General features: G+C 39.8%; 1 protein-coding gene across 4 annotated transcripts in view; it reads left to right on the top strand.

Moving 5' to 3' along the window:
* The window catches only part of SCUBE1 (signal peptide, CUB domain and EGF like domain containing 1), a 193,070-nt gene that overhangs the window by 156,834 nt on the left and 24,129 nt on the right, over nt 1-12,107 (top strand). For 3 of the 4 annotated variants that reach the window (XM_039720961.1, XM_039720986.1, XM_039720969.1), the window contains 3 exons: nt 6,339-6,455; nt 8,440-8,562; nt 11,839-11,958. In XM_039720961.1, coding sequence (XP_039576895.1) covers nt 6,339-6,455; nt 8,440-8,562; nt 11,839-11,958 — 360 coding nt within the window. The remainder of the gene's footprint in view (nt 1-6,338; nt 6,456-8,439; nt 8,563-11,838; nt 11,959-12,107) is intronic. The other variant, XM_039720979.1, reaches the window with a different exon arrangement.

The following is a 12,107-nucleotide window of genomic DNA, read 5'->3' on the forward strand; positions in this document are numbered from 1 at the left end:
GCACTCAGTGGGAAGGTAATGAAGTAGAAGATTTGTACATTACTGCATCTTTCTTTGCTTCCTTTTCATTGGTTTTATTTTTGTAGGCTTTGAGACTTAAGGAGAAGTTAGAGGTAAGTCATTCTCTGGTCAGGGTTGGCTGTGTATTAAAGAGCTACATGTCACATGGAGGATGCATTTTTACTAACTGTGAACAGGGCAAAGTCACTGTGGATCAAAAAACCTGAGATGTGGTGCAAACCTGATCACATGGCTGCTGCAGCAAAACAATGCCTTCCCAGCACTGAATTTAAACCAGCATTTGTTGGGGAACATAGCTTGAATCATGACTCCTTGTGGCCCAGCAGCCATTCAAATTAAGATATGTGGTTTCCCTAATGTATGTCAAATATTGTTGGAAACCAGGCTGGCTCGGCCGTGAGGTGAACAACATTACATGGGTGGTATCAGCTCCCCACAGAAATTGGAGGTGGGGGCAGGAGAAGACAGAATATAACTTTCAGCCAAAATACATACAAAAAAAAGCATTAGTGTTTATTTTAAAAACATCAAGTAACACTTCTTTAGAGTTACTACGTATGTGTGCTTAATGAATGAGAACAAGGAAAGGCTCTGTTTCTCAGAGGAGCCGATAACTTGGAAGCTGAGAAAGGTGAACACAAAACATTCTGACTAAACTTGAGTTTGGCTTGTATGCATGGCCTGGGGTGCTCCACACCGAGTCCACATCTGACTTGGGCATTAAGAATAAACCAGGGCTGTGTGAGATGGACAAAACAGAGTTACATCTTGTGGGCCTTTGCATGAGGAGAATGTGGCTTTGTTAGGAGATAACCCCAGTGCCCTGAGAGTGGCTTTGCTGTTCCCACTACACTGGGACACCTGGGCCACTGCTCCCAGACTGGGGCTCAACCCCCACCAGCACCTGAATCTGAAACCCACAGGTTCCTTGTGGTGGATATTCTCCATAGCAGCCTGGGCAGCAGTTATGAGGTAGAAAAAAAATCTTTACTGCCATAATTAAGGTGTACCTAAGCTTACTGGGAGGATTGGGACTGTATGGACTCACAGCTGTAATAGCACTTTAAAGTATTGCTGTAATATCAAAACTTACTATTTCTCAATGAACTACTGGTGTTCAGGGTGTCATCAGTCACTTCTGCTGATGAAAGAGCTGATAGTAGAGATAGACATATCCTTTTATTTTTATTGTACATTTAATTTCTTAGTAAAAAATATTTATTTTCTGTTTTACTTCTATTTGAAATAGTATATCTAAATTTAACTTATCTGTTTTGCAAATATGCAGTTATCTAGTGCATTCTTCATGTCTTGCCTCTCCAGATGCAGACAAATCAAATGTAAGATGGGTTTTCTGCTTACAGTGTCCAGGACCTTTACAGTCTGCACTCTGTTTCCCGTGGCTGTTATAGCTTTTGTTGATTGCCTTTGAGCCACTCCTGTCTTGTTCTCTGTAGCACAAATAGCACCACCAAATAACAGTGATCTCTCCTTGCTGCTTTTATTTTCAGATCAGGTGAAAAATACTCCAGGCTCAAGACTAAACTCTTATGCAATTATGATATATGACCTGTGTTTTGGAAGGAGGCCCAGTTTCATAATTTGACCTAGCTACTTAGTGTATGTCTCAAGAAAAGCTGTTGAGATGTCCATTAGTTTTCTATAAACAATTTCTTCACTAGTTCTTAATATTAACAAAATTACATTAAGGAAAACAAAGACAGGACAATCCTCATTTTTGAAGTAGATTTTTTATGTGAAATTGGGAAGCTGGGCGTTGAATTCTTCAGTTCTCTAACCACAACCCTCAAATCTCACCTCTGTGCAAGTTAGTTTTGCATATGTGCATTCTATCAGGGAGTCACAGCAGTTCCTAAATCAGTCTGCAGTTCTAAAACACCTCTAAATCCAGCCGGATTTACCAGTCTCACCTGGGTGTGTCTGGTGCTGGGCTGCTTGTTTGTAATGCTAATGGTTTTTTGGAAATGTCCTGCTTTATGCTTTGATTTCCTGATCACTGCTTCCTTTTAATTACTCTGAAATTTATTTTAGAGCAAAGACAATCAGGAGTACAGAGTACTGTGTCTGAGGGCTGGAAACAGAGTACAAAAAGGAGCCTTTCACTTCAGAGCTGCTGGTTGGAATCCAGCTCAGGTCCAGGCTTAGCAAAAATCACCACTGTGTGATGGCTTCTGGGTGCCCTGCACTCTACATCCACAAATGAGTCAGTGTCCACATCACACAAACCACAGAACAATTGGTGCTACTGTAATTGGGAGTCTAGTGGCAGCACCAGTGGAAAGAGCAGGGTTTTGAATGAGCATGGAAAATGAGCTGCTTTATTCCCTGCTCCCTCAGGTCACCTTTGAGACACATGTGTTTGAGGAAACTTAGAAGAAATTTGATCTCTGGTAGCTCCCTTCTGGAGATAAAAGAATTTATTTTGCAGTACTGACAATCTGACACCCACTAAAAAACTTTACATTCAAGAAAAATAAAGATCATTATGGGATTGTTTGACATGGTAAAGCCTGAACTGGGGAAAAAAAAAAGCTACATATGATTGAAAAATCAACAATAAAATCCAAATGCTGACTTGAAATAATAGGAACCTAGCCAAACTAATATTATCAAGCATCACCACCACTGCCAAAAATTACTTCCCTCAAAACCCCAGGGAAATCCTACTCTTTTATTAAACCATTGAACAATCTCTTCTAGTTGAATCCATTCTAGGGAAAAATTAGGGAGTGTTTCCTCAAACATTCTCTTTGGAGGTGAGAACATGCTAAAAGAGAGATATTAGACTTTATTCAGCCTGAGATGATGCCTTGATGTCTTGGAAACAGGGACTGGAAGGAGAGCTGTCAGCAGCACAGAACACCATGAAGAGAAGTCTGGCACTGCCAGTGTACCCATCAATCCATGGTGGAGCCTGGGAAAGACCTTTGGATGTCACCTGCTCCAACCCCTGAACTTGGCACTTCCACTGGGTCTGCTGTGAAGTAGGGAGCTCTTTCTTAGATTTTATATGTATCATTAGCATTCCTAAAAAAAGCTGACAGGAAACTAATTGTGTGCTACTAGCAGTGAATTTGGCCCCATAGTCCCTGTAAGCCTCACACAGCTCAGCTGTGAAGACACCTCAATCTGCTGAAATGACACAGTCACCTATGCTGATTACAGTGGTGAATGTGCAATGAATTTTTGGCTAAATGAAATTTTAAAATGTGTTTTATGTCAGATAAGTGCATTAGCAAACCTGAAATGTTCAGAGACAGCTTGGACTGCATGTGAATTTATGCCAAATGCAACCAAAAATAGAATACAAACTTCACCTTTAAGTTGAAGTTTTCCACTGCAGTTCTTCAAAACCACAAGATTTTGAATTTTTATCTTAAAACAGTTTAGAAAATAAATTTTAATAACTTTAAATCATTTTAAGAGTACCTCAGACCCAGGAAGTTAATTTATAAGTATTTATTTTGGGTTGTGGGAGGGGGAAAATTCAGAGCAACACAATTCCCAAATGTTTGTGTTTGAGTGTATACATGGTGGTGGGAGCTGGACTGTAACCTGCCACATCTCTGCTTTTGTATTTTTTGACTTCTCTTAAATAGATGAGGCTACCAGATTTTGTAGAGTTGCTTGTACAAAGGAGATAGGGTTTAGATTCCCGTGTTTGTTCCCTGTTCTTGTGGTAAAGCAGGATTTGAAACCCCGGGCTGTAATGGTCAAATTCCCAACTCCATGGGGTCTTGTGAGATATACCTGTGTCATGAGTGTGGTGGGAAATAAACACATCCTTTCAGACTAAATATGGAGAGGTATTGTGAAGCACCCCAGATGTGTGAGGGCCAGCTTCAAAGTTCCTGGGAGCCTGAGGATAATATCATCCAGACTATAGATTTCAAAGTTTAAAAAAAAAAGGGGGCGAGGATTTCAGCATCCTGTATCACACCACCAGTTTCTTGTAGTGAAGAGTATGTGGTGCATTTTTTTGCTTTTTCTATGACAAGTGCTGAATTCCTCAGGGGGTTGGTGATTGTGCAGTAAGCTGGTTCCCTCCCTGCCTGCCTCAGCCAGGAGCAGCCGTGGCCGAGGCTCAGGCAGGGGAGCCTGTGCTGGGGCTTCCCTTGTTCCAGCTGAACTCAGCAGCCTGAGTGTCTGAGAACAGCAGCAGGAGAGGGCAGAGGGGTTTAAAGGGTGAAAAAGCTATGGAGCAGAAATGCATTTGGCCATCCTGAGTGCGTGGTAGTTGGCAAACACTGGTCACATCATCAGGTAGACTGTTCTTCCACAGGCAAAGAGGAAAGCACATCCTCCTTAATGGGAAAAAAACCAAGCCATATATGCAGCAACACACAGTTCTGCATGGGAAAGCAGTGTATAAACTCTATGGACTAAACTAGTGCAGGATAAGATCGCTGTACAGAAATACTAAATTGGTTCTGAAAAAGAGACTCCCAAGGTAAGTCAGAGGCCAGAAAATGAACTGCTTTTGTAAATTTCCTGCAATTCCACATAGTGAACAAGGTTACACATGAATGAAATCATGATGTATGATTTGGCTTCTTAGGCATTAAAAGTCCTTTAAACTATAGCTGCAGTGTTCATTCCCAAATGATTTTACTTTGTGTATTTATTTAGAGAAAGATGAAACACTTTGCCGTTTATATATATTCAAAAGCTGCACATTTTCAAGACTACAAAAGAAACCTTAAAAAGAAAGTACTTTCAGAACTCAAATGATGATATTTAAAAACAGATTTTTAAATTCACTTAAAATTAAATAGGTGTAAGAAAGAGAAAAAACTCAGTTGTCATCTTTTTGTGACTTTATCATAGAAAGTGATTGTTATGCACACATAAAACTGGACAACACAGATTTCTCTTCATCATGTTTATTTCATTTTATGTTATGCATTTGCCTGAACAGTTGCTTCCCACATTGTGAATTATCTTTTATGTGAGTGTTTTGAAACATTTAAAGTCATAGGTCATATAAAATGTAGCTGTATGTGTCATTCTAAATTTCTTCATAAACTCTCACACAGATTTGGGTTTGTGTACAAATACAGGAAATCTTAATTTTATAGTTCAGGAAGGTAAGTGTTTGTATTTATAATAACAGAATGTGACCTAGAATGCCTAATGAAATGTCAAAACTATGTAAATAATACTAGGCTATAGGAATTGGGTTAGAATCCCCTAAAGTATGGTGAGTTTTCAAGTGTTTTCAAACACCAATAGCTTTCCAAGCATGTACAATATGAAAGTCTAAGTTACATTTTGCAATGATGTTGTTCAGGTTTTGTTCTTAAAAACTAGCTCTAGAAAATATGGAAATTGTTATAGGAATGCTATTCCATTCTTTTATAACTCAGTAACATTGGTGGAATGAGATTTGTTGAAATGACCACTCTCAAATAATGTCATTGTGGTCAATTTTCTGACGTGTAAGCAGAAAAATTAATCACAGAAGAGAATTTTAATTTTTTAACAATAACATTAACTCAAAAGTGTTATTTTGCAGAGATTGCTGGTTAAGGTACCTTTAATGTTTTCAGCCAGTCCATTCTGTCAGGGCTGCTGTCCAATCAACCTCCACAGCACCATTCAGCAAAGCATTTGTACGGTCCTGGAAGCAACGTGCTTTCATAGCCTGCTGGATGGAAGAGACTGTGTAAACCAGCAGCAATTATTAGAGCTGCCTGACTCTTTTTTTTAATGGGAAGAAGTCATACTTTCTTGAGTTGTGTAGAATGTAGGCTTTGGACTAATATTTTCGGTGCTAAGTGTAGCCTGTCCATTCCTGGTGGGGCCTTATTCTCCGGCAGTCTTTTACTTACCCTCTTCAAGTCTGTACTGTCTTGTAAGGAAGAGCAGAAGTCTGGGACCACCTCCCTGTCCTGGTGGGCAGGATGTCAGCATATTGGTCAGTGAAAGAGGGAATTGCTTGATTCCTAAACCTTTTTATCATTGTGCCACTAACTTGCCCAAAAGCTCCATACTCCCAGCCCTGCTGGGTCAGTATGATCAGAAGTTAAAGGTTGCCATCTAATGGGGAATGTACATAATACAATCTTCAGCGGGTTTTACCAAATTATCTCTTCTTGTTCTTCTCCATGTACCTGTGAGTATTTTCTTTACAAGGCACTAGAGGAATAATAATGATATTTTATTCAGATTTTACATAGGATGGCAAATGATACTTTATCAGTAATAAAAAAAGCGTTGCAACCCAGTGAGAAAATCCAGTCATTCAGTGTAACCTGATTAAATCTGATTTCTTAATGCTTTTTCTATTAATTCAGATATAGATGAGTGCTCCTTTGAACGGACTTGTGACCACACCTGTATTAACTACCCTGGAAGCTTTGAGTGTCTCTGCAACAAAGGCTACACCTTGTATGGACTGACACATTGTGGAGGTTTGGAAACTGAGTTTTGCTTGCTTGTGTTTTTGTTTGCTTTGGCAACTGTTTACAGAGGCACTCATTCTTATAGATTAAGGTTTTATAATGAAGATGATAAAGACATAATATAAAAATAAAAATAAACATAAAATATCATCAGCTGAGTGTGACTAAAATTTAAGTGTCTCAAATTTGCTGAAGTATTCCCAAGAGAAAAACACCAATGAAAACCAGTGTTTTGATTTTTTGATCAGAACTTCCTCAGGACTGAGGTTACTCACAACTGCAGGGAGGTGTCATATGATTGGCAACAAAGAGAATAGGGGAAAGAAGTCAGTTTTGCAAAGTTGACATATTTTGGCTCTGATGGCATTTGTCCTTACCAGTCTGTGACATAAACTGCCTGTGAAATGCATAACAGAAGGTTGTGGTGCATCTTCCTCCCATCTTCTGGGGACCTGCTTTCAACCTTTTTAGTATGACTGGAAAGAATTGGTGCTGTAATGTTTCATTATCTAGGAGAGGGATATTTTTGAAGTGTAGCTTTACCACAGTGACCAAATTAGAGATTCAACTAACGTAGCAGAAACAGAAACTGGCCCCTCACTTCTGAGGGCTGAGTTCACCTGATTTTGTAATGTCAACATGAGACACTGCTAATGGTATCTCTGCATGGCTTCTTTTTTTGGGAGAAAGGCGTAGGAGGTGTATGCTGGTCTCTCTTTTGTGGAGAAGCATCACATGAATTTCCGATAAGAGTAGGGGCAGGCAAGAAGAGAAATAGGAGTCCATCTAAGAAAGCAGTTTGGGAACAGACCCCACTTGAAAGCAGTCGTGAAAGCAAATTCAGAGTCTGAATATTTTTGGGACCTGTGTTATATGAGGTGTAGAGAGACTGATCTTCAGTTTCACTGTTAATTCCTTAATTACTTAATGCACTAGTTTAGGAAAAGCCTCAAAGTTTGGGGTTCTGCCTCAGTCTTTAAATAACCTTCAGCCTCAGTTCAGCTTCAGTCTTTTCAGTAAGACTGAAAAAGGACCAAAACTCTCACTGGAAATACTCAGTGCTGAACTTTGAGTAAAAACATAACTGGATCCAAACCTCCTGCTTTTTCTATTATGAGCAGATACAAAACCACAACTCTGAATCCAGACTTGTCCAGGCCCCAAGTTTTACCACTTAGGCTAGTCATTAGTTTTAGTCCTTGCATGCTTAATTTTGAGGTCTACCAATGAGCCAGAGCATCAGGAATTCTGTGTGTCTCCTGTTGATTTGGTGTCATTTCAGCTCATTAAATAAATAAATGTTCTTTCTGGTGGTGGAAAGAGAGGAGATGAGAGATTGACCTTGTTGGCATGAGTATATGAATGCTGAATGTATTGACTAAAAAGGATACAGCTCATTCTGGCTAAATACTTTTCTGATGTATCAAAAGTTGAAAGATTTTCTGTGGAATGTCAATGATAACATATATGATAATTTCTTCACCTTCTTTCAAGCTTTACCTTTTATTTTTATTTGAGGAGTGGAAGTCTAAACTACACTTTAACTCCTTAGTTTCTTTCAAAAACATCATTTCCCCCTTCACCTGAACTTCTAAAAGAAACTCTGAGAATCACTGTGGAGAATTTACTTCCTTGTTTTGCAGAAGTGATATAATCTCACAGAGGTTTATGCCATTTTTCTGAATTGTCCATTATTGTCCAGATGCTGCAGAGAGTTTTGAGCATGTTTTGTATCCAAGAATTTCAGTGTAACTGGTCCTGGAAAGTAAACTGTATCAAATGCATAAATACTTGGGAGAGTAGGAGCTGTAGAGTTTAAGTACAAATGCATGCAAGATGCACTAAAGTTGTTTGGCACTGTCTGTCTTTATACATGTTTATATGGGCTCCAATGTAAAAGATACAGTAGAAATAGGTTTTGTTATGCAAATCATGTACAGTATATGTGTATACACATGGTTAAGACTCTTCACAGCTTTAAATATATTTTCAGATATTGATGAATGCAGCATCAGCAATGGTAGCTGTGACTTCGGGTGTCTTAATACCATGGGGAGCTATGAGTGTGTCTGCCCACCTGGGAAGAAACTGCACTGGAATAAAAAGGACTGTGTTGGTAAGTATGGAGGTGTGACTCAGAGGTGACTGTGGTGACTCTGTTCTCCAGGAGGGTGCAAAAGACCATGGTTTTGTTTGAGAGAGGCTGCATTTTCACAATCTAGATCCCCAAATTCATTTTATAAACTCAGATAATACCTGATTCTGTGGAGCTCCATGGGCTAGGATACAATTCAAGGTTGATTAGCAAATGAGCAATATGTTAGATTTTATTTATGTGGAATGTGGGGGTTTTTTTAAAGTTTATTAATCTATTCACATTTTTTTTAATATTTTATACTTTTGTCCTTAATTTGCCTTCTTCCCATCACTGTAATATCAGCTATAACTCTATTTACCTCTAACACTAATTTAGAAAGTTCAAAATATTTAACTGTTTACAAGTAGGACATAGTAGGACCTAATACCTACATTCACAGAACCACACCCCAATTTTTCAAGTTATTTCTAAAGGTGTCCTGCTTCATATAAAGTACTGACACTAGCTGTGTCAAAAGTATTAATCAAAATGAACACAAATCCTGAGACCAGAAATACTTGGTACATGCTGCTAGTGCCACTTTGTGGCAGACCTGAATTTCTGTATCCTTTAAAGAGATTACTTCTTTTTCTGGAGTCTGTGAGGCACAACAAATCTTGATCATGACTACAGCCAAAGTATTTTCTGTGAGATTTGAATTCTGGGGTTTTTTATATTTTTAATGAGAATGGCATACATGGGGTTTTTTATGGCCAAATTTTTTAGCCACAAATAACTTCTCATAGGCACATTTGGGGATTATGCCTAATACCTAATTGGGAGCAAGACAGAACAAGAAAAAGGGGGATCTCCCTTCAGGGAATCTCTGCACTTACTGAGAGAAAGCACTGCTTAATCTGGAGCAGAGAGTACTGCACTGGCCTTGTGTGATCATGCAATTGTGGCATTTTTTACATGGATACAGCAGTATAGAAAGCACTTCATAACCAAGGTGGGGTGGGGGGTGAGAGCCTCAAGCTGAATTCCAGCCTTTGCCTCTATGTTCTTCCTAAGCATAATTAAGTGCTTCACTTTCCTGATTTCCTGGCTATTACCCCCCCTGCTATGTAGAAAACTAAGCTTTGCGACAGCAAGAAATAGCTCACTGTGGTTTTTAGTTATCCACTAGGTCTCCCCTGCCATATACCAGTTATTCCTCTGGAAAGGATTTTGTAAGTTAGCAGCTGGGGCTAAAATTTTTGAAGGTCTGCTATGAAGTTAGACTACTTGTGCTATATTCCCTCTCAGCCTACTAAGAATGTTGCTGTATTGAAAATATTCTCCAGCTTGTAAATTTCCCCTCATTATTTATAATGCTCAGTTGGAAGACGGAAATAAAACACCCTTGTCTACTGATACACACTCTAGTAGTTGGTGACTTCAGTGAGGCTTAAAATGAGCATCATCTCCCTGCTGATCACCTGCCTTTATTACCAACATTTTTGAGAGGAAACTATATTCTAAATTGTTACAAAAGTACAATAAAAAGTGGAAAAATTATATTTATTGATCCTGAATACCGCATGATTTGGAGACATTTGCAGTAACAAAACCCTCTTTTGCTCAACAGTGGCACTTTGTGCTTTGTTGCCTCCTCAGTCCAAGGAAATAGTTTCTTTAAAGACATCACCAGAGCAACATAGAAGACTTAGAAGGGAGATAAGTTCAGGATGACTATTCCCATATCTGAGATGTGACCATCAGGCACATTTATGGGACTTGTGTATGTTTATATTTAATGACCAGTAAGGCCAGGAATACAAACTAGCTGGAGGCTGCTGGGACTCTTCCTCTGCACTCAAACCAAGTCAGGCAACACTCATGCCAGCTACAGCTTTGGAACTGCTCGGTTTCATGATGGCTTCTGTGGGCTTTTGCCATGCCCTGGTAGACCCAAACCAGTATAGCTACTACAGCTCTGGTGTCAGAAGCAACCCCTACCTCAGGGTGGTCTGCTGGCAAGCTGACAGGTAGGAAAAAAGACATTTACAGTACTACAGTCAGCAGTGAGAAAAACATATGTCTTATAAGGTGAGCAGGTTTGGAAGAAGTAGCAAGAAACAGTTGGAGAAAAGTCATGTACCTGAAGCAGCATTTCTATGGGGCTGAAGCAAGAACTGCCCTACAGCCACCTGGCTGAGATGTAAGTAGCTGCTGCAGTGTGAAAAAGCTGCTTGAAGAGGTGCCCAGCTGCATCTGGTCAGCAGACGGTGCAGAGGGGAACCCTCTGGGGAAAAGAGGGAATCAGTGAGGCTACCTCCCTGTAGGAAGTGGTGGCATGTGCCAGCTGCAGCCAAGAATGAACCTCGTCATTTCTGAGGGAAAATATGTACTTAAGTAACACTCCAATCCAAAATTAAAATAAAAACAGGTTTATGATTATCAGTGTCATACCATTTTCTCAGGGTGAAACACAGAGTCTGCTCCAACAACTAACAACAACTTCATATGTTTTCAGCTGAAACACAAGCACTGCCTTACCCAAGTGTGAAAAGTCACTTGTGAGATCTGCAGGGTGCTCTGTCTTCATCCTGCCATGAAGCCAAGAGGAGAAGCTGGATTTTTCCTTCACATGAGCTGCAGTGTGCCTCATGCTGTAGGCACTGATGAGAAATGGCTCTGTGATCTGTGTGTGGCACAGCGTCCCTTCTAGCATTGTTTGGGGCATTTCAGCAGTGTCTGAAAGGGCCAGCAGGACTATCCATCTCCATCCTAGCATCTGCTGCCTCACCTCTGCCTGGCTGGGAAGTTTTCTAGCCCCAGAAGATAGAGCACGGAGCTAAAGTTAAAAAGTCAGTGGGAGTTAGAGAATTAAAAAATACCATTTTAGTGGTCATCTAAGTAAAGAGACCACTGTGCACAGTGTGCAGTTGGTCTGTTAAATCAGAGAGCTCTACCTCCAAATCAGAGAAAGGACATCTCAGGTGATTACTGTTACCTATTGCTTCTGACATCCTGATGAGCACACAGAATTGTGCTCATAGAGCACAAAGATCCCAACATGGAGGATAGGAGAGAAAGACTGATCTAGAGTTTAGGTCTAAAAATGTGAAGGGAGTTTCGTTTTCAAGTACAAGCTCAACATCCCAATCCAGATGCTCTCCCTTAATAGGTGCTTATTTCAGAAATAGTTCTATCTGTCATTATGGTTTTTGCCACTTCCTGCCTTTTCTCACCATTGTATCCAAGTGTGCACACAAGTTCCTGGGTTGAGCAGAGCAGTGTCCAATTGTTTTACACTTTTTTTCTCCTCAGATATGGTGAAATGTCTCCCAAATGCCAAACCAGCTCCCAAGGCTCAGCTAGTATGCAGTAAGACAGGAGGCATAGAGAGCTGCTTCCTGTCATGCCCATCCAATACTCTTTTTGTTCCAGGTTTGTGCAAATTATTTGTCCTCTTCGTCTAGGATATGACTTGTTGACTTTTCTCTGTTAATGTATTTATGATTCTTGCATTCACTTTTTGTTATGGACAATAGTAAATGAACACAACCTCATTATAAATTAAATCAAGAAGAGCTGAT

The sequence above is a fragment of the Passer montanus genome, unplaced genomic scaffold (genome assembly GCF_014805655.1).
Source record: "Passer montanus isolate IOZ18808 unplaced genomic scaffold, ASM1480565v1 scaffold106, whole genome shotgun sequence".
Classification (NCBI taxonomy): Eukaryota; Metazoa; Chordata; class Aves; order Passeriformes; family Passeridae; genus Passer; species Passer montanus.